At 35.2% G+C, this 23910-nt stretch overlaps 1 protein-coding gene across 23 annotated transcripts in view; it reads right to left on the minus strand.

Moving 5' to 3' along the window:
• Positions 1 to 23910, minus strand: part of ADGRL3 (adhesion G protein-coupled receptor L3) — an 882914-nt gene that overhangs the window by 87268 nt on the left and 771736 nt on the right. For 12 of the 23 annotated variants that reach the window (XM_056111479.1, XM_056111468.1, XM_056111464.1 and 9 more), the window contains 2 exons: positions 11531 to 11557; positions 8869 to 9037 (listed from right to left, as the gene is read on the minus strand). In XM_056111479.1, coding sequence (XP_055967454.1) covers positions 8869 to 9037; positions 11531 to 11557 — 196 coding nt within the window. The remainder of the gene's footprint in view (positions 1 to 8868; positions 9038 to 11530; positions 11558 to 23910) is intronic. The other 11 variants (XM_056111470.1, XM_056111466.1, XM_056111471.1 and 8 more) reach the window with 1 other exon arrangement.

Consider the following 23910-nt stretch of genomic DNA (forward strand, 5'->3'; position numbering starts at 1 on the left):
AAGACCACGAGTCACGGCCTCCAAATGGTCTCTCTGGCTCCTGATCAAGCTGATTAACAGCCATGATACTGGAGACTCAGAAACAAATCTTGAAACCCAGCGGCTTTTGGCCGAAATGCTTCTGGACTGCAAACAAGGTGGCCGCCGGCTCAGAACTTATTGGAAAGCCAGGTATGAGCCAGCAGTGGTAACAGGGCAACTGCTGTCTCATGGGAAGGAGGGCGGTACCGGCTCGTCCTTCACGCCCTACCGAGGTTATGCATTGCCCCCACAAGCGGCTCTCTGTCACAGCCATGGCTCCAGAGGCAAAAGGACTTAGTCCAGAGCCCAGCAGCTTGCAGAAGAAAAGTAAATGGACCATGCATTAAACTACAGTGCCATGCCTCCCCAGGAGGGAAAGGGTGTTGCACCCTTCCACCTTTTTCCCCCCTGACAGCAAAGTGGCCGCCACCTCAGAGCTTATAGGAAAGCCAGGTATGAGCTGACGGTAATAGGGCAACTGCAGTCTCATGGGAAGGGGGGCGGTACCGGCACGTCCTTCACACCCTACTGAGGTCACGAGTTACCCCCCATGAGCGGCTCTCCGGCACGGTCATAACACCAGACACACAGAAACCAATCTTGTAATTATCTGGCTCTTTGCAGAAATCCAAAATTGTGGCCACATGACATTATATGATTCTTATAACCAGCTATAGAAAACAAAATATTTCACAATGCCTTTTCAGCAATTCTGATTGTTTGGGGGGAAATTCTAAACAATAATGATGCATCTTTTGTCAAAATAATAAATGTAATCAATGTAGAGAAGAGTTAAGTAGAAATCATCTGCCTCACAGGCATATGGAGGGGTGGTAGAGGGGGTATACTGGGGTTCTTGGTGGTGAAAAATGAGTACTGGTGAAGGGAAAGGTGTTTGATCATTATATGACTGAGACTTAAACCTGAAAGCTTAGTAACTTTTCCCACAGTGATTCAATAAATAAATATTTAAAAAAAAATTAAAAAAATTAAGGTGGAGTTCATGCCCAATTCAATCAGCTTATCCGGCAAGCTACCGAGAGTATCTCGCCTGCCCAGCAAAGCCTGGCAAGCTCCCCGTGACATATTCGATATGCCAGACACAGTAACAACAAAGTCTCCAATGGAGACGTTACTGGGCCCGCTCGAGCAAATCAGTGGCTGAATAAATAGCAGTACTCCTACAAAAAAAAAATTCCAAATAATAATGGTGCATCTTTTGTCGAAATAATTAATGTAATGAAAGTAGAGAGAGAGTTAAGTGTAAATCATCTGCCTCACAGGCATGGGGAGGGTTTGGATGAGAGTATACTGGGGTTCTTGGTGGTGGAAAATATGCACTGGTGAAGGGATGGGTGTTTGATCATTGTATGACTGAGACTTAAACCTGAAAGCTTTGTAACTGTTCTCACAGTGATTCAATAAATAAATTAAAATAATAAAAAATAAAACCCTGTTTTCATTAACAATAACAACAACAAAATAAAAATAAAATGTAAAATACTGCAGGTGCAATTAAAAATAAATAAAATTAAGTGCATAACAGAAGAAAGAGTTAAGTAAAAGTACAAATGCTGTTGACAAAATCTGTATTCCTTATTCATTAAACAACTGTACTACATGCATTATTGTTAATTATTTGGATCAATAAAAATAGCTATAAATAGAAGTATTCCAAAAGTGGAATGTTTTGTTTCTCTAATGAAAATTCAAACAACAACATTAATATGAGCAACTTGCTAGAATTTAATTTTAGGAGAAAAAAATCTCCTAAAATTAATTTTGCTAAACTGTATACCCTACTCAAAGTCACATTATAATTCAACAAATCTCTCAAAATTCCAATACAGTTTTATAGGAAGAGAAAAAAAATGACCTAAAATATTTAATGCAGACCTGAGAAAGAAGAAAGAGCTGAACTTCAAAATTCCTGGTTTAAATTATGTTGCAAAATTATAGAATTCAAAACAGTATGATACTACTATAAAAATACACAATAAAAATGCAACAAATTAAAGAGCCAGAAATAAGCCTCTGCACATAATGCCAACTAGTATTTTATAAAGAGCCAAAAAAAAAAATTCACTCAAGAAGGTTGTGTCTTCATTAAATGTAGGGGAAAACAATATTAACCTCATAAAGAGAATGAAATTGGATCTTTGTCATTTGTTAACACACATAAAAAAAATAAAATTTAAAACTTAAAAACATGACTTGAAAACAGAAATTCTCTAGAAAGAAATTGGAAGTTATCTTAGTTATGACATTAAAAGCATACACAAAGAAGCAAAAATCAATAACTCAAACCATATCCAACTTAAAAACTTTCTTTTTTTTAGTACAGCACAAGGAATAACAAATGAAAATACCACCTAAAGAATGAAATTAAATATTTCAAATCATATATTTTATTTTATCAGTTGGTTCAAAATTAAGTAATCGTACAACTTAGCAGCTAAGGAAAACATGATTAAATGTGGGTAAAGGAACTGAACATTTTCCCCTAAAGAATACAATGAGACAGCCAACAGGTACATAAAAAGAGGCTCAAAAATCACTAATTAAAAGGGTAATTTAAAAGAAAAACATAGTGAGATACCATTATAAATCAGAATTTCTTTTTTCAAGAAGACAAGAAGATATGGAAAAAAGGGAACCTTTAGGTATTATTGGTTAGAAAATAACTTGGTACAAATCTTCTATAAAATAGTGTGGAGGTTCCTTAAAAATTTTAAAAACAGAATCCTATGAGCCAGCAACCTCACTTTGGGTATACAGACGTAACATCTAATACTTTGATCAACAATAGGTGGCAGTAGAAAGGTAGTCCCACAGATCATACCATATAACCAAGGTATGTGGTAGGCATTATAAATTTATGTTATTAAATTATGTTATTAAATTTGCACAAAGACAAAACCATTGAATGATACATTCTCAGAACAGATATAAGAAAAAGAAATAGGGATCTGGAAGAAATATCTGCACTTTCCCATGTTCAATATATCGTTATTTATAATAGCCATGATACAGAACCAACCTTGGAGTCTATGAAGGAATAAACTGGTTATGAAGTTGTGGTCTTCATAAGCATTTTATATATCATATATATATGCTAAATGTGTTTTTATATGTAATAATAGCACTGTCCTCCTGTTGTTCATCAATTTGCTCAAGCGGCAACAGCAATGTCTCCATTGTGAGACTTGGTGTTACTGTTTTTGGCATATCAAATATGCTATGGGGAGCTTGCCAAGCTCTGCCATGTGGGCGGGATACTCTCTGTAGCTTGCAGGGCTTATGTAACATTATTTAGCTTTGAGAGAGAAGGAAAACATGCTATATGTGACAACATGAATGGAAATATATAGCACCATGGAAAGTAAAAAAATAAACTCAAAGACAGACAAATCCTGCATGAAATTACTTATATTTGTAAATAAAATTGTCATAGACATAAAAAATAGTGAATTAATAGAATAAATAGTTGATGCCAGGAGTTGGGATAAGAGAAGTAGAAAGATGATAATCAAAGGGCAAGTTATAGTATGGGATTGGGATATAATGAACAGTATTGTATTATCACAGAAAATGACTGTAAAGTACAAAAAATGATAGAAGTGCACTAGGTGCATAGCATTTCACAATATAGATAGAAGAATTCATTGTAATCCTTCAGCTTATACAAGGTCTATCTCATCTATATCTTAGATTTTAATAAGAAACATTTCCTTAGAATATTTCTACAGATTTCAAATATTTCTACTTTTATTTGTAAGAAAATAAACAGTAAGTTCATGTACTTTATGTCAAATAAAATGCTGTCAAGATTAAAAAGCTAAAAAGCAGAGACTGAATTTTAAAGATGTACGTTTATTACTTATTTTTACAAATCATGAATATAAGCTTTTATCAAAGCTTTGCAATTTTTTTCATAAAGTGCCAGATACTCAATATTTTATTTTTTATGATCCAAGAGGCAAAGCCAAGGACATTGTACATGTACACATTTGATATTTTTAAAGTAGCCATTTTAAAAAAAAGTTCTTGGCTGACTGGCTATAGAAATTAAAGACAGTTGGAAAAATCTGGCCAAGAAGCTGCAGTTTGCTGAACTTTGTTCTAATGATCCACCAAACTAAGCTTGATGATGACATATTTTTAAAAATTTTCACTTGTATCAAATTTTTCCAATATGCTGAAGACAATGGACTTGTTTCACATACTAAGGTTCGAATTTCCTCTGAATACTAAGTACAATTCCTAGTTAATCCATTGCCATGTTGTGTGAAAAATAATATTAAAGAAAACTTGTAGGTATTAGGTAATTTAAAATACAACCAAATAAAAAATTTAAAGGGTATAACAAATAATTTTTTTACTGTATGGAATTTTTCTATATTAAGTTTTTAAGTATATTATTACAAATTTCTAGCTAATTATAAAATAAAAGTGATACTGCATCGATAGCACAGCGGTAGGGCGTTTGCTTTGCACACAGCGAACATGGCCGACCCGAGTTTGATTCCTCCGCCCCTCTCGGAGAGCTCGGCAAGCTACCGAGAGTATCTTGCCCACATGGCAGAGCCTGGCAAGCCACCCGTGATGTATTCAATATGCCAAACACAGTAACAACAAAATCTCCAATGGAGACGTTACTGGGCCTGCTCGAGCAAATCAATGAACAACGGGAGGGCCTTTACCTTTACCTTACCTTTACTGCATATTATCCACTACACTGTATGATGTTTCAATTGATATGATGGTCAGTGTTCACTTTGTAAAAGTGATGGGCTACATAGCAAGCAACTTATAAGTGAGATAAATAAGTAAGATTAAATCTACAATAAGCATGACACAAAGGAATCTGAATAAGTAAAGTAAATATGCAAATTAATTTTTTAAAGAGGGTAATCTTTCTTTTTTAATTTTTCATTGTTGTTGATATGCTAAAAACAGTAACAACAAGTCTCATAATTTGTTGTGAGACATTACCGGTGTCTCCTCGAGCAAACTGATAAACAACGGGAGGACAGTGTTACTGTGCTACCGTATTTAGGACAATAGCCAGGATATTAGGGGAAAAAATGGCCAACAACAGATGAATGAATAACGATGTGATTTATATACAAAATGGAATATTATGTAGCCATAAGGGTGGACAGAATCTTGCAGTTTTCTGCAACTTGGATGGGGCTGGAGGACATCATCTTAAGCTAAGTATAACAGAAGGAGGACAATACCTGATGGTCTCACTCAACAAAACAAGATTAGACAGTACCGAATTATGACAACCTGTGACCCTGGATTATAAAATGGAAACCCAAAGTAAGTGGGGAATAGTTGAGGAGAAATATGAGGTGGGATAGAAGTAATAGGAGAAAACTGGTAGAGGGTTTTGGACACTTTGGTGGGGGTTGGGTGTGGTTGCCATAAATATCAAAACCATGAATACTAATGCATTGTAAACATGGGAGCCAAACTATAATTAATAAAATGTACCTCCTATTACACTCATAAAATGTTATTCACATTCTTTCTTGTGGAAAGTAAGAAGTCTTTTCAGACCCCTTGAAACAAGATTCTTTTTATTTGTCAAAAAGAAATTTGAGATATTTCTGGATGCCAACACTCAAAGTGAATGTGAGAATTTTATATTGAGGTTGGTTTAGCCTTCATCAATCCAGCTTCTTTCTACGGGAATCCCCACTATTTGGGTTATGAGTAGAAAAGTGAAAATGTGATGGAATAAACTACAGCAATTTAGATGGTATAGACTCTAAGTATTTGGGAAGATCACTCTAAAAAGACTTAATTCAAAATAAATTTAGACCTAGTAGATTCTAACCCACCCACTCTAACATAAACTTTTTCCAATTATAATCTACTCATAGGTCTACTTAGTCATTATTATCTGAGCCTGAATTTATAATCAAATTTATGTGTTTTTAATACCGACAATTACAAAACAAAATAATGCAAAATTAGATTTTTCTTGACAAGTGGGAAGATTTTTTTTCCAACTTTTGTTTTAGATCCCTTCAGTTTTTCAAACATCTGAACACCTTCAGTCATGGTTTTCTTTGTTTTTTGGAAGTAAAACTTTTAGGTTTTGTTATTCACATTTTGGAAGTTTTCTCCACATTTTGCCATTTCATTTTTAAAGGCATTCATAATAACTCATAACTTTTTTATCTCCACATTATATCCAAAGGAACTGGTCATTGTGAGGTTAATTAATTTTGTCATAGTTCATTAACCTCACAAAAGAATTTTTCTTCTGTTTTTGGACCACACCCAGTATTGCTTACAACTGACTTTTTGCTCTGTGTGCAGGAATCACACCTGGAAAGGTTCAGGGACCATATGGGATGCCAGGAATCTAACTCACATCACTGGTGTGCAAAATAGGAACTCTACCCGCTGTGCTATTGCTCCAAATCATAGTTATATATTTCAAATGAGAGAAGTAAGACTCAGATCTAAATAATTTGGAACAGAGGTCTATTTAACAGCTACAAAGAAGAAATTTAATTTTATTTAATTATTTAATATTTGAGGTGATATTTATTTTTCCTAATTCTTATTCTCTCCTTTGCATATTTCCTTTAGTATAGAGGCATTCATTTCATTTTTAACACATTAATTTATATTGAGGTATTATAGTTTATAATAGCAGTGAATTATTTGCAGTGCTGCTACACGAATCCTGCTTCTGGTGTGTCAAGATCCCTGACAATGTCTCACGTCCCTTTCCTTCTGAAACTTTAGACTTTTCAATTCATAGTTCTACTGGTAAGTCTTGAAGTTTGTTTTCATCAGGATTGCCTATTTCATTTTTTCCTTTATACTCTGCATATGAACAAGTTCATCTGGAATTCGCAGAGACCACATTTTAAATATGGTCAAATGGTATACAATCAGAAAATCAAAAATCTCCTTTAAGAAAAAGGCATTCTGGGTGCTGGAGAGATAGCAGAGTGGGTAGGGCATTTGCCTTGCACATGGCTGACCCAGGTTTGATTCTCAGCATCCCATATGGTCCCCTGAGCATCGCCTGGAGTTAACTCCTGAATGCTGAGCCAGGAGTAACCCCTGTGCATTGCCGGGTGTGAACCCCCCAAGAATAGAAAAGAAAAAGGCTTTCATACACATGTTTTTGTAGTATTATTCACAATAATAAATGTGAATTATACATTATACAATAATGTCCAATAATCTGGACATTTCCAGAGCTTGGCTATTGTGAATAATTTTCTCAAACCATTCTATCTCACATTTGTTTAGATTAAAAATTCATATGTGCAATCAAAAGTTGGATCATTCTAATGAGACATTTTCTCAGTAACTACTGAAGATTTTAAGAAAAAAAAAGTGGAAATTTGGAAAAATGGGGTAAATGTATGTCAGGGGTAAATCCATGTACAAGAACAGATAACTGTATAAAGAAGCTATGATACATATAAACAATAGGGTACTAATTGGCTGTAAGTAAAGGTAAAATCATGAAATTTAATGATACATATACATCTTCAGAGTATCATGCTGAATCAAGTTAGTCAAAGGGAGAGGACATATACAAAATGATCTATCTCATATAAGGTATAGAAATAAACACAATAGGGGAAAGGTAACTGCTCTAAGAACTGGTATTCAGTAGAAGGTTTACCACAGGGGTAGGCGGGGTGGGTGGGAACATTGGAACAATGAGGGAGGGAAGTAGACACTTTGTTGGAGGGTGCTGGAATATTTTATGCAGATTTCTGTAAACCATGCTACCTAAAATTACAAAAAATTAGGTACTTGTAGATGTAAACAATTATAAAAAATAAAATTTTGTTTTTGATAGCACAGTGGTAGGTCCTTTGCCTTACAAGCAGTCAACATGGCTGACCCGAGTTTGATTCCTCTGCCCCTCTCGGAGAGCCCGGCAAGCTACCGAGAGTATCTCGCCTGCACGGCAGAGTCTGGCAAGCTGCCCATGATGTATTTGATATGCCAAACACAGTAACAACAAGTCTCATGATGGAGATGTTACTGGGTCCGCTTGAGCAAATCAATGAACAACGGGAGGACCGTGACCGTATTAAAAATAGATTGTGTTCTAATCATCTAACGCAAATATTTTATAAAAGATGTTTCTAAGATGATAGTCATTTACTGAGTACTCATTCATTAATACAACTTTTTTTTTCAAGAAAAGTTTGAACAATTACATTCTTATTTTTGGGAGAGAGGGGTTTTCAAGTAGTGCTAAGGAGGTCCGGGGGCAATGCCGGGGTTAGACAGGACTTTTGATGCTTAGACCCTGTGGTATCAGAGACCACCAAGGACATGTGAGTGGTGCTTGGGGGCCTCCAAGCAGCATTGATCAAATGGGCTGCCTCTAGAGATGGTCTACATCAAAGAATGCTAGAGATCATGGAGTGCCAGGATCAAAGCCAGGATTGGCACTTATGGTATCTCCCTGGACTCTCCAGTTTTTAAACTAGTTTATACTTAGAGAGAAAACAGATATTCCCTCTGCATGTCACACAAATACAATCACACACACCTCTATAACATCTTAGAAAAGTTACTTCCTAACATACAATTTTACATATATTACAATAAAAATAGTAAGCTCCATAACTTTGGTGCATTGTTCCACTCATAGCATGCTAATTTTGGTTTTGCTGTTAAACTCGCCAACTTTTATGCTTCTATTTGGCATTTGTCTCATTTATTATTAAAAATCAGGAAATTTATTTTTTAGAGATAAATACACAGGCATATCATATTAAAATGGATATTGCTTGAATTGTTATCATGAAATGCATACCACTTAATTTTGAACAAAGATCTTACCTTTTTCTGTAGGACACAATGGAAAATGAATATAAACATTCCCTGTAGAGAATTGAAAATGGTGAAAAGATACGCCATGATGACTGTGCTTTCATTAATATACATGAGTCCAAAGGCCCAGGTCAATCCTAATAGGCAGAGAAGAGCTATTGCACCTATAACCCATGACCTGTAGAGAGAATAGAAAAAATAAAGGATTATCAATGACTGCTTTTTACCTAATGCAATAATATCTCAACAATAGCAACACTGAAAAAATTGTTATGGTAAGTTTTTAGACAGAAAACGTAAGACGGGTGGTGTAAGTACTTTTAGATTTCAATGAACACTGCAAGTTTTCAAGCTTGAGGAGATAAACATGAATGAAAATGCCATGAACACAATTTAAGCAAAAGAAGAGTTGTGCTATTTAGCTACACAAGTTTTTGTAGCATGTATGTAAATGATATGGAAATGCAATTATGGTGAATGGCAAGGTTGGGGAAAGTCTAGAAAGCTGTTAGATTCCACTGGTCTCATTGATATGACAATATTTGGTTGACTGGACTCTCTCCTTTCATCTGACATACATTTACCCCATTTTTCCAAATTTCCACTTTTTTCCTTAAAATCTTTAGTAGTTACTGACAAAATGACTCATTAGAATGATCCAGCTTTTGATTGTATATAAGAACTTTTAATCTAAAAAAGGTGAGATAGAATGGTTTGAGAAAATTATTCTACTCTAGATCAAAGTTTTTCTTCTACAACCGTTAGGTTTCAAATTGGTCACATTGGACTAGACTTGGATATCAGACAATTGGCAGCTTTGTTGAAAAGTTAAAAGGCTCAAGGCGCCTTCATCTCTTTGAATTGTCTGTTAACTGAAGGGGAAAATGAAGCTGAGAATGGGGATGGAGTAGAATGAACCAAGTAATCTAGAATGGAAGACAAATTCTCACTTGACTCCATTCTCTTTGTTTCCTCCAAGCTGCCACTCATGAGAGTAATTAACAAACAGGTAACAGAAGTACATGCATTGGTGATTATGTGTTATGCACTTACTATTCATATAAAATTAATCTTTTCAATAGACGGGCATCCAGTAATAGGAAAAGGAATCTTATTCCATTCCTTTGTAAATATGTGGAAGAATAGGACTATGCCATACTATGTACCTATACAAATCATGCACCTGCCTCGTTCCTTTACCAGCACACCTCTCTTAAACAGCAAAAACTTTATTTTAGCAGACTATTATTCCTCCACTTATATTGTCCAATGTATAAATAGGTTTTGGAATTGAAACGGAAAACTATGGACATGATTTGTATTTATCATAATATAAATCTGGGACTAATAAAGTAACCATAATGAACAGCATCTTCAAAATGTATGTGGCCACAAAGTTGTCAGTTATGATTAAAGTCTTATTAAACTAATCTTAAATATTTACTATTTTCTACAACAATCAGCAACTACATTTCAGATTTAATTATCTTCTAAATGTTATATCCTTAAAGTATTATATGAAATTATTTTATTATGTTATATATTAATATTCTTGAATAAAGTTCTCTAAAGGAGAATTGTATTTGCATGTGGCATTTTTGCTTACACAATTTAAGAATGTCCTGCACACTTATTTTATTCTATAATTAGACTTGGAAATATTAGTTAGTTCATTAAAGTATAGTATTTCAGCTCTTAAAGACATTGGAAAAAGGAAAAATGGGAAAAACTGCCCTAAAATCAAGGCGAAATTGCTATTTTTATGTTTAGACATAAAATGAATACTCAAGTCAGCTATCATCCACTGTAAAACACATGGTGGACTGAAGAGTGAATGCTGCAATGAGCCCAATTTCTGACATAAAAAGAAAGCAAGAGCATGAAGAAATAAGTGAATGGCACTGGAGAAAATGAAAACAAAGGACTCTTCACCAGAAGAACAAACTGAAAATCTATATAGCAAGGTCACCCACATGTTTCTAATCTTGAATTTATTGTTGTGGGACATGTAATTTTAAAGCATATGGGAAAAGTCTGAAATCTAAATATCTTCATTTATTTTTATTAAATCAGTACAGACTTGTAGCTTTATTTCAGAACTTAAAAAGACATATTAGTAAAGAAATAGATAATCAACAGACAGGTGTCAAATTGGAAAGGTCATTTTGCATATACAAACTTTAATTATTGAAGAAGGCATTTTCACTTTTTTTGGATATTTAACAGAAATCCATTTATATCAATTGGGTACTTTCATTTCCACAAGATCATATTGAACGTACTTCTAAGTCGCAAAATGATTTTGGATGAATGATGTCCAAACAAACAAGAGAAATGAAGACATATGCAGCAGAGAGAAACATATCACAATGAAAAGAGAAAGCTATTAAAAGCAAAACAAGTCTGTACCACATGAAGTTGCTATTACTGTGGCACTGAATTCAGGTGATCCAATTAAAAGAGGTGAAGCAGATTTTGGGGGAGGGTTATTACACTTGAGTGTATTTATGCTGCATTTCAGCTGTATGCCTGATTATTTTCCTGCACAGTTTGCTCTTCTGCCTCAACGTGAATGACAGAAGTTCTAATGATTTTTCAGTACTGATCTGACAGCTGGTTCATGGGACCACACTGATAAATGGAATTTATCAGCCATTCAGGTCATTCTTACTTGATGAAGGGTCTGTTATCCTCATAGCTAAAGAATGCATAGACATAAAGACAAGAACACCAACATTAGCATTTTATGACAAAGAATTTCATATGAAAAATATTTTCTTGGTCCCCAAAGCCTCTTTCCCCCCTGCTGAAAGGTATTATAATCTTCCCTTTACATCTAGAAGGTAAAATCCTGAAATGACCATAGAACTTAAGTAACAAGGAGTAAAATCAATTTTACAATACTGCAATATCCCTTATGAGACTCAAAAATTCCATTTTTTCATCATGTGCTCATATTACTTGTGACTTGACAGAGACATTTATTTTTTAGAGATCACATTTCTCTAGAGAATGAGAAATGAGCAATCTGAAAAAGACTTGGGACATACTTAAAATGACAGATTTTATGTCACCTAAAGGTATCCTTACTCTGTAATATTAGCAGATAAGGTTACTTAATTATGGGCAGCATGCTTCTAAGTACTTTTAACTTGTAGCTGATTGACCTGAGTTAAATAGATATAATATACTTTTGAAAATAATCAATTTTGACTATTAAAAATTCTTTCAGTTAGCATCGTAGAGAGGAAATTGGAATAATCCTTTGTAGCAATATGTGCAAACATACGGCAAATGCTCATTATGATGTCCGTTTGCTATTTTAAATAGTGTGCCTCTGATAAATTCTCCGTGCCTGATTCATAAAATAATCTTTCAGTGCCAGATTTAAAAGGATAATCTAGGGAATATTTTGAATTTATTTTTATTATTTTATTATTTTTTTATAAGCATAACTGCTGCTGAGTTGTGATTGGACAGAGAAGAAAGAGAAACTGTGTTTTCTCTTACCACTTGCCGGAGGCAATGGTCTTTGATACTATGCATACACAAACGAAGCTCTTGGACCCCAAACAGATGCATTTGAATAAAGAACAATACTGATAAAAGATCTTACTCTGTGGAATGAGGAAAGGGAATGGAGTGGAACCTAGAATATGAGGTCATTTTGCCTAAGAGCTATGTCATATTTCAGATGCTTACTGGTTATTTGATCTTAGGCAAAAATTAATAATTATGTGGCGTGTCCATTTAAACATCAATAAATGGTGAGAAGTCAGAGAGTTAGGACAGCAAGTCAAATGCTTGCCTTGCATGTGGTCAACCTGGGTGTGATTCCCAATACCACATATGGTCCCCTGAGCACTGCCAGAAGTAACCACTGAGTGCAGAGACAGGAATAAGTCCTGAACATAGCTGGGTATGGCCCCCAAACTATAAATAAAAAAAATACAGTGATGATAGTCATGATGAAAGTTTCACTGTGATATAAACTTTTTATAATAATGATATTACATATTATATGTAACATGTTTATAACAATGGCTGGCACATATTGTCTTCAGTGATACTAAATGGCTATTATCAAACTATTAAAAGATAGATTAAATCACTGCAAATACACCATTTCTCACTCAAACGATAAAGCAGCTGCAAATAATTTCCTTTAGTAGAATTATTCATCTAAGAACACTTCAGGAGAAATTAAATTTTATACAATTATTTTATGCAATAAAATAGGTGTGGCAGAACTAAGCTCATAAATGAGCAAGCAGTGACTGACTACACTTTAATTTGGCAACTACTGACTGCCTGGGCTTATTTAAATTTTAAGTCAATGAAGTAAGATAAAATTGAAATTTCAGTTCCCTCATCACACTAATCAGCATAGACGTGCCCAAATCTTCAGTACTTGTCATATTGGACAGAGCAGTTCTAGAACATGCCTGTTTCCCCAGAAAGCTCTAATGCTGAATTAGATATTAGGGTGTTTCAAGCTAAAAAATGGAATTCCAATATTTAAATAATGACATGGACGCATGAAAGATAATTTGAAAAATTACAAATGATCATATTAAAATATGTCTAAAATGAAATTCTTATATTAACATTGAAAAGCTACAGAACAAAATAATATTCATTTTATTCTATGCATTACCAGTGAATCAGTATATTCCAGCTGTAATGCCAAGGTCATGCTTTCTAACAATTTGTATGGTCTAATGGTAAGTTCAGAAAGTTATAGAGGCCTAGCATATAGGAATACATGTAAAAATTCTCTACAAAATTGTATTAAGGAAATAAATATTATAGAATTAAAACACAAACTCTGACATATGTAAACCTGTACTTGCAGGGATGTACAAATATGAAAAATAAATAAAGAGAAAAATCAAGTACAATTCAACACTTTTGTTGGTGATGGTGAGGATTAGCCAGTAGCTCCATTCAAAAATCAAGATGGTAATTCTAGCTCCACTTAGAGTTAGCTGTACCCATGAGTTTAAGTAATGTCCATGAGGATGTGAACAGAGGTGAATTATGACATTTCTAGGTCTTGTTAATTAAAGCATTGGAAAAAAGTTCCCCTTGGGCATTTTCTCCTCCTCTTTGGCTAAGAAAAAGTGACAGTAGAGACTTAGACCCAGAAATAAAAACAGGTTGTTGATACAGATGGTACCATATTTTATTTAGACCACCTAACTTTAGATTCTTTTATAATCAAGTTTAAAGCACTATATTTTTTAAGCATGTTTTAAGCAGAGGGTTAGCTTGAGCAATAATTAAATAAACTTAATTCAAAGAATTAAACTTGCATACTTTTGTCAACATAATTTCTTGTTATTTATATTGAAATACAGGCTAACGGACAATGAGACATTTGCTAATTTTACCTCCAGGCTGACATATCAATATATGATGTCTCAAAAAGATAAATATTACGTAACATTACCTAGATGTCATCAATGCCGACGCTCACCCTCTGCCACCTCAGCAGGGTCATGTGCACATCTGAAGCCCTCTGCTAGCTTCTCCACCCTTTTAAGCGGGTCACCCTCCCAGCTGACATCGTTAGGGTCCTTTGGGAAGCAGCAGCATATTCCCTCATTTTTTGCTAGGTACTGGCTGCCTCTTTGCTCACCCTCCACCAGTTCATAGATGCACTTCCACATCCCAGACTTTCAGCCTGTCCATTCAACCTTCCAGGACCACAGCCACACTCCACACTCATACTGCAATCACTGTAACAGCTGTCTCTACTCTTCACATTTTATTCTGCTCACAACTTATACTTATACCTCTTGTCACTGAATGAGGATGGACGTGGAGGGAAAGGAGCAATAAAGTCAGCGTAATCCCTTAGAGATTCCCAGGAGAGCTAAGCACAAAGATTCCCCCTCAGCAAAGCAGGCACACTGCAGACAATGGGGAAACTATGTAACAGCCCACCTAATTCAATGAGAGAAAATCATAACATGGAAGGCCAGGAACAACCCGCTCGGGAAACTAGAGAGTGACTTCCGTGACACTTGAATGAGCTCAGAGGATGGCACAGGTAGTCAGCAAAGCACAAGAAAATATAGAAGCCCAAATGAAAACAAACAAACAAACAAACGAAAGAACAGAAACAAATGAAGAATATAGTAGGTGATATGAAAAATTCACAATGAAAGGTAAGAGCAGGAGAATAACAGCAGCTGAGAATAACAAGGTAAGCTGCAGAAAACCCCCAAGAAACAGCAGAAGATGGGAAAATATCGGAAAAGAAATAAACAGCACACCAGAGAACTATGGGATGGACGTAGCAGGAACAATACAAGGATCACTGGAGTCACCAAAGAATAGAAAAGCAAATTCAACGAAGAATCACTAGTTAAGAAATAAGAGATAGGCATTTTCCAGAATTGAGGAGTACAGGTACCGTATCCAAATGGCTCAAAGCAAAAATGGAAAATGGGAAAGATCCATGAAGCATTATAATCAGAATTGCAAAAGCCAGAGACAGAGACACAATATGGAGAGCAGCAATGTTATAAAAAAGAATCTTACATGCAAAGGAAAGCCCATATGATTAGTAGCAGGTGTACCAAATCAGACTCAGAGGCAGAAGTTAATGAGATATAATGAAACAACAACAACAAAAACAACCGGATATAAAAATGTAATGAAATTAACACCTCACAGAGGATACACTACCAGCTAGGTTATAATTCAGATTTGAGGAAATAATGCAGAATTTCACGGGCAGGCAACATTTTGTGGAATTTAGAACCTTGAACCAGTTTTACTTGAGACATTAAAGTGCTTCTTTAAAAGATCAGACACATTTCTCAATATTTTGGCACGAGTGTGGCAATGACTTATGATGCTTATGGTTGACTTCTACTCGATTAAGAAGAGTTTGTTTACTCTTTGCTTGCTAAGAGATTTTATACCCATTTAATAATGAATTATCATTTTATTTATACTGAATGACTGGAGCGGTAGCACAGCAGTAGGGCGTTTGCCTTGCACGTAGCCAACATGGCCGACCCGAGTTCGATTCCTCCGCCCCTCTCGGAGAGCCCGGCAAGCTACCGAGAGTATCTTGCCCGTAGGGCAGAGCCTGGCAAGCTCCCCGTGACTTATTCGATATGCCAGACACAGTAACAACAAAGTCTCCAATGGAGACGTTACTGGGTCCGCTAGAGCAAATCAATGAACAAAGGGAGGACAGTGACAGTGACAGAATGGCTCATATATTTTCAGGTGACCTATTGGTATCTATAAAGATTTTTCTTATAAAAGTTTACTTGTTAACGTAGATACTTAATAATTATCTATACAATGATACTATTCAACATAAAGTTCACATATCCTTTTAGGATAAAACACATATTTATAGGTCTATTCATAATTTTTTGAAAAATTGTTGTATTTCTCCTCTCCTTACTCTTATTAAATTCTATTCTTATGGTTCTAATATTTCATGTAAAATTGAAAATGTATTTTTTATAGAATTCTTTATACTACTAATTTTAAATTTACATGTTTTAGAAAGTTTTTGAATAGCCACAGGATTGTGTATCCATCATTGTATAACATTTCAATTACCCTCAAAAGAAAACACATCCCTGTTTATAAAGGGTCAAATTCTGACCTGAGCCTCAGACAAGCACAAATGTACTTTCCATATTTACAGATTTTCCCTTATCTGGATATTTCATAAAAATCAAATGTGTGGCCTTTTGTGTTTAGCTTCCTTAAATGAGTATAATAATTTCAAGTTTATTCCATTCAGTAGCATACACCCACACTGATTCCTTCCTATTTGTGGATAAATATCTCCTTTATGAGCTTTTATATATTATAATTTGATTAGCCCTCGTTTGAGTTATTTATAAAAATACACAAGAAACAAATGCCATTTAACTTTTATAACAGTTCAAAACTATGAATAAACACAAATAATCAATTTCACACTTTGTTGTGTGTGCTTCACCATGCCCACTATCAAAGTTCTAGCACTATCTTATACACTAGCTAATGACTATAAGAAATATCCTTAAATGACAGCAAAAAAATACTTTTTTAACCAGAATATTAACTTATAAATAAATAAATGCTTTGATGTAAATATTCAAAATATATTATATCATTACAGACAAATGATGAATCTTTAGAAACAATTTGATTGAATTAAGTTAACTAATAGTCTTTCTGTAACTTCAAGAATTAGTAAACGAAATAGAGCATTTTTTTTGTTGGTGCTATTATTGTTGCTGTTTGGTTTGGGCCACAACAAGCAATGCTTGGGGGTTACTCCTGAATTTTCACTCAGAAATCTCCAACTTCTGAACATATTTTAATTAAACTTCATGAAAATTTTATCTGTAATATTTTTTATTCTTTTAAGAAAAATAATGAAATAATGATACTCCTGCTTAGGTTTTTTTCTGTGATTAAATGCCAGATAAACTTAAAACTGAAAAATATCTCATTTAAAACCTGCTTCCTGTTTGGGTTTGAGGAGTTGATTAGTATTTAAAAATTCTTGTTTCCCATCCTCTTTCCACTGCATCATTCTTGAACACATTTTGAACATTGCAATCCTTAAGAAAGGATTTGTCTTTATTATTTCCATTTTGGGCTGGAGCAGTAGCACAGCGGGTAGGGCATTGACCCGGGTTTGATTCCTCCATCCCTCCTGAGAGTCCGCAAGCTAACGAGAGTATCTCGTCCTCACTGCAGAGCCTCGCAAGCTCCTGTGGCGTATTTGATACGCCAAAAACAGTAACAACAAGTCTCACAATGGAGATGTTTGTGTACTTGTACCCACTCGAGAAAATTGATGAACAATGGGAGAACAGTGCTACAGTGCTACAATGCTATTCCCATTTGAAAGACTCTGCGCCTTAGTACTTATGTAGCAAAGACTATCCTAAAGATCACTCATAACTGATCTCTAGTCAGTCTATCAGCTTGGGTTGCTGCTGATTCTTATTTAGAATGGAGGTAACTAAGGGAGACCTGAGACCTGCCCCAGCTCCCAAAAGAAAAAGAATAGGGGTAACTGAATCCACTCAGTCCTCATTTTGGGGGCTTTGTTGTTGAGTGGGGCATGGGAAAAGCTCATTCATTATTAAAAAGTTCTTAGTACTTTTTGTTCTTCTCTGAAGAATGAAGTGTACTTTTATCTTGAAAAAAAATTCACCTACATTATCTTTATAATTCATGCAATCACTCACATAAATTCAAGGGCTTCCTATTTTATAATTAGCTTTAAGCCAGGAAACGTAATATGAGAGTAGACATATTGGATTACTAATCAGGAAATCTACATATACCATACATAAGATATCTCCTTCCTACTCCTAAACCTTCTTTTCTTTCTTCAAAATAAGTATCTAACCTCCACATCCCAGACTTTAGAGGATCACATATTTTGTTCTTGAAGATTATGTAGCTCCAAGGACCATTTTCTTATACTTTGATTTTCCTTTATCTATTGTGATTTATCAATCATCGAATCTCTTGGTTTAAGAAAACTGTTAGCTCCACAGGCCTCTAATCAGTCCATCTTTCTTTGTGCCAAACTACCCTTCCCACTATTTAAAGACATTTACCTGGGACTGGAGCAATAGTCCAGCAGAGAACGTGTCTGCCTTGCATGCACTCAACCCGGATTGGATCCCTGGCACACAAACCACTCAGGTTCAATCCGTGGCATCTTGATTCTTTACAGCATACTCTCCACCCCCACACCCTAGAGCACCAAGCATTGGCACTGTCAAAGTGATGTAGGCAGGTAGATAGGGAAAGGCTCTTTGCAATGAAACGAAGTTTCATGGAAGAAGAATTCTAGGAATGACCCACCTTGTGGATACAGAAAACAAAGGCCTGATAAGACCATCCGCAGACCCTGACGATATAGGCCTCCCCATGAAATTCCTCTTTTTGGACATCCCTGGTAGCCTCCTTAGCAACGAACTTTTACCTGGGAAGAAGCCCCACATGGGGGCAGGCTGGAGAAACCCTATAAAGGCCACCTTGAACAAAGGAAGGGCGCTCATATGTTGCCTGAGCCCATGTGCTGCTTGCGGCCACGTGGCCGACCACATGTGGTGCCCAAGCACATGTGTGGCCCGCATCTCCCCTCTTGAGATGTGTACTTTCATGCTTTTGTGTCTAATCCCTCTCTCTCTCTCTCTCTCTGTCTCTGTCTCTCTCTCTCTTTCTCTCTCCCTCTCCGCACCTAAAAATCCTCTAAATAAAATCTATTTATTTCACTGCTCGTCTACTCCTGAAATTCCTTTCTGCGAGGCGAGACAAGAACCCAGGAACCCTGGGTCCCGGGTGGCTGAGGCGGGTGGGGAGAAAGTGACTGTCTTTCTCCTCCCCGCTTCACATAAGTCACCCGTGGGGCCCACCAACATCAAAAGTAGCCATGGAAACTCCCACTACCATTGACCTGAGTAGCACAATATAGTCAGATCCAAGTACCAAACATTAGATTTACACAGCCAGGAGTGACTACTCCCTAAAAGCACTGTTGAGGGAAGCTCCTAAAAATTAATGTAGTGAAATGTTTTTAGAATTTGTCTTGCATTTTAGGTAACATTTTCTCTCAAAAAAAATGTATTAAAAACAATATGGTGGGGCCAGTAAAATAGCACAGCATGTAAGACACTTGCCTTGCATGCCGTCAACCCAGCTTCAATCTCCAGCACTCCATATGGACCACCACTAGGAGTGATTTCAAAAATATTTTTACAACTTGAAAACTTGAAGATGAACTAAATCGCATTCCCTTCAGTAGGTATTATTATGAAATCTGTGCATTACGTGAGCTAACTCTTAGAGTTCATGTATATTAGCAGTATTTATATATACAATTGAAATCACAACTTTTCCTAATTTTTCTAAATTTTTCTCAATTTTTAGTGTAAGATTCATTAACTCCTTAGAACATGTGATTCTAGAATTGATAAAATTTGGTCACTAAAATGCAAGGAACTGAGAAATAAATAATATATATGTATATATATGTAATAGCTTACTTAGGATTTGTTATGCCAAATTACAATGTTCACAATTTTTTTTTATATTATCATCAACTGTCCTTTCACAATAAGATATGTCTCATAAATTTAAAAATAAAAAATTAAGAAAGAAATACTATAGTTTTTCAACTTAGAAAATGTACAAACTTTAAAGTTCAATAAACTCAGGAAATTTATAACTTTTTATATTCTTGCCAAATGTGTTATGACAGGTTGAAATGTTGTAATACTCTTTCTTATACCACATGGTATCATCACCTCTTATTTTTTCAACTTGCCACAAAAATATTCATCCTACACCTCTGTGAATAAGCACCTTATTATAAACTTCTTTTATGAACCACTAACACGTTAATAAATAAAAGGCACAACTGAGTAAAACATGTCTGTACTTCGTAAGGATTTCAAGACATGGAACCAAGGGAGGCACTGAAACACAATAGAAGCTGACGAATTTTGATTGATTTTGGGCAATATATACTCCATAAGTCTAGCTTAGTCACTTTCATGATGAATAAAAAATTATACTGGAATCTTTTTAGAGTTAATTTTAAAAAGGAAAGAATATTCTGTGACACTCCCAAAAGTTAAAAGCAAGTACTAATGAAATGTACTACAAAATCCTGAATTTGTCATTCACATGAAACAGTAAAAATCCATTTAACAATCTGGTAGAATTTTAAGTCATCCTGCATGTAGAGTGCTCAAGATATGAACAGTAGGATAGGGCCAAGATTTCCTCTTCCTCAATACTTCTTTTAACACAGGAAGACTTTTTTGTTTTTTATTACATTTGTCACTAGGAATTTGAATACATTTCTTCTTAAAATTGTGTTAATGAGAATGATAAAGGACCGTGACCAATGTTACAGAAAAATAAAGCAATGAAAACCAACAATACAGTGTTGTAGGTATATGAAAGTTCTGAATAGCAAAATAACAGCTCTTAAATCAATCACACTTTAGGTCAAAGTTCAGATTTATTGAAGTTCTATGAGTCAGAATGTATGCTTTGATGACAAGTTAAGCTAGAGATCAGAAATATAATGTACACACATGCACATAAATACTATCTACCCCTTAATGTCTTAGAAATTCCTCTTTAATCTTTACAAATAAGCATTGTTCAATAAAGAAATGACACATACTCCCTTCTCTTAAAGATCACAACTAAATAGAAAAAAACAAAACTTATGAGACTATTATAACTTTTGAAAGGACATTTTATGATAATAAAAATCATATTTTATAAACATTTTAATTTATCATAACAAATCCTAAGTAAGCTATCACATAGTAAAATCTAATGGTATATATAGACAATCAATTAAAATTTATCTCCAAATGGTTAGGAAAATATTTGAAGAACTTAACAATTGATTCTAGAATTTATGTGAAAGTAATAAAAGCTCATGAAAAGCTAAGGTAAATTTGAAATCAATGATCAAAAAGAGATCACTCATTTTGCCAGATACTAAGCACGTTCAAGTAATTGTGTGTTAATGCTAGTGGAACCAAGTATATATCCCATGGAACAGAGAAGAAACACAGAAAGAGATTTTTCAAAGGTTAGTATGATAGTAGAAATATGGAGTGAATTATAGATTATTCAGCAAATGGCCCTGGTAATTTTGCTTCTTAAATCTAAAGAATACAACATATTTTCCAAAAATATTAAATATGAATTATAATACTCTAGGAAAGACAAAACCAACATAGGAAATAAAATAAATGAAAAACATTCTACTTCTTATTTAAAATAATTTCTGTCCCAAAACTCAAAAGAACATGTTGTGAAGAAAAAAAGCTGATGACAACAAATTCTTTAAGCAAACTGAGACCTAAAAGACCAGGAAAAGTCTTATGTAATTACAAAATATTAAAACTGTTATGCACAATACAATACTTTGCAAATCTAAGAAAAAACAAAATCATGCAATTTGCCACAATATGGATGGAAGCAGAGGACATTACGCTGAGAGAAGTCAGAAGCAAGGGAGAGATTTCTCTCCTGTGTGAGATTTAAAGATACACAACACAATGAGGTGGAAACAAAACACAACAATTGAGTTAGAAATGAAGGATCAAATGCAGTAACACACTGGGAGTAATAATTCATAAAACTGAATATGTTGTAGGTAGAGATACAAAAGGGGACACATTTGGGACCTTATGGGAGGGAAGAGAGAACACCTATGGCTGTGGTGTTGGAAATATATACAACAGAAACCAACTTTAACAATATTGAAGTAAATTGCCCCTTTCTTCAGCACAGAGAAGCTTACACTGCTCTTATGGGCATCCCTAATTCCCAAAGTTTATCTTTAACCTTCCCTTTGTGCTTTACCTTTCCTTCTGTTAGCTACTAGATCCCCAAAGTCAAGCTTGGTTACTTATGAAGTCAAACCTTCTGGAGACTCTGGACTTTGTATCCGCTCTTACTGTGTTTATCCAAATGACTGCAAATATTAATCAGAAATAAACTTAATTTTTTAATACGTACTAGCAGCGATAGCACAGCGGTAGGGCATTTGCCTTGCATGCAGCCAACATGGCCGACCCGAGTTCGATTCCTCCGCCCCTTTCGGAGAGCCCGGCAAGCTACCGAGAGTATCTTGCCCGCATGGCAGAGCCTGGCAAGCTCCCCGTGACGTATTCAATATGCCAGACACAGTAACAACAAAGTCTCCAATGGAGACGTTACTGGGCCCACTCGAGCAAATCGACGATAGATCGATACTAGCAGCAAGAAATAGAGTAAAGTGATATGGATACGTGTCACCCCTGAACAAATTTCTCTATATTTTCAGACAGAGCGACTCCGTGAGTTAATACCCACCAAAAGAATTGCCTCTGTCAAAGTGCTTTATCTCTGAAAATAATCAATCACACCTAAAACCCCGGGGGAGATGGTTCTCGGCCACCCAATGTGTTGCACACTTTTATCCACAACTAACAAGAAAACAAAATGTTTAGGAAAGTTGAGAGAAAAAGCAGAACATATAGCACTAAATGAGGAAAAATCTAATAGAAACTAATTGGAATAATAATTTAACTAATAGACTATTTCTGGATCTTTGATGAAATTGAAGTTGTTGCTGCCCCATTATATTATATTACATTAATAAAAATATTGATTTTGTTTATCTGTCAATTTTAGAAACCTTTCCACATTTACTCAAGCATAATGCAGAACTCAAAGAAGTTAGAAAAATCAGAGAACCAGAGTGATAATAACTAATACAAGAGACTGTGTCCTTTTGTTTTTGTGTTATCTATGTACATACAATATATTGATATCAAGTCGTCAATACTTTTGCTGATAAATTATTACTCTTTTATGTTTTTGGCCTGCTTTCTGACTCTCATTGTAAGCAGTTTTAAATGATAACCTTACATTATCAATCTCAGTTCTGACACTAATAGATCTTTGTGTTAGCAAACTAAAGTATCTGCTATACAGTAAAAACTCCCATAGATTATATTACTGGGTATTCAAGAATTCATACTCAAATAACACATTTATGAAAGTGCCAAGAACTTTGATGATACAACTTTTAAAAGCACATTATTGTTTGTAGTGGAAAAATCCAACAACATTTGGGATTAACCCAAGACAAAATTAGCTTTTGAAATTTTTAAATGTGGACTGAGCAGTTCAAAATACTTTATATTCCTAAAGTAACAAAATAGGAGATTAATACCCGAGATAGCCGAGATCAGTACCAGGAGGATTACTCCATAGCTTAGAGGCCAGCTGGGCATTCTAGGGGAAAGGGCAGCTCAGATAGAGAAGGGAGCACCAAATAAAGGGTGTTTGGAGGATCCTCCCAGGAGGGGAGATGCATGTTGAAAGTAGAGTATGAACTGAACATGATTGCCACTCAATGCCTCTTTTGCAGACCACAACACCCAAAAGGAGAGAGCGAACAAAAGGGAATGCCCTGACACAGGGGCAGGGTAGGATGAGGGGGATGGGTGTGGGAGGGATACTGGGACCCATGGTGGT

This window comes from Sorex fumeus, unplaced genomic scaffold, assembly GCF_029834395.1.
Source record: "Sorex fumeus unplaced genomic scaffold, SorFum_2.1 ptg000013l, whole genome shotgun sequence".
NCBI classification, from domain to species: Eukaryota; Metazoa; Chordata; class Mammalia; order Eulipotyphla; family Soricidae; genus Sorex; species Sorex fumeus.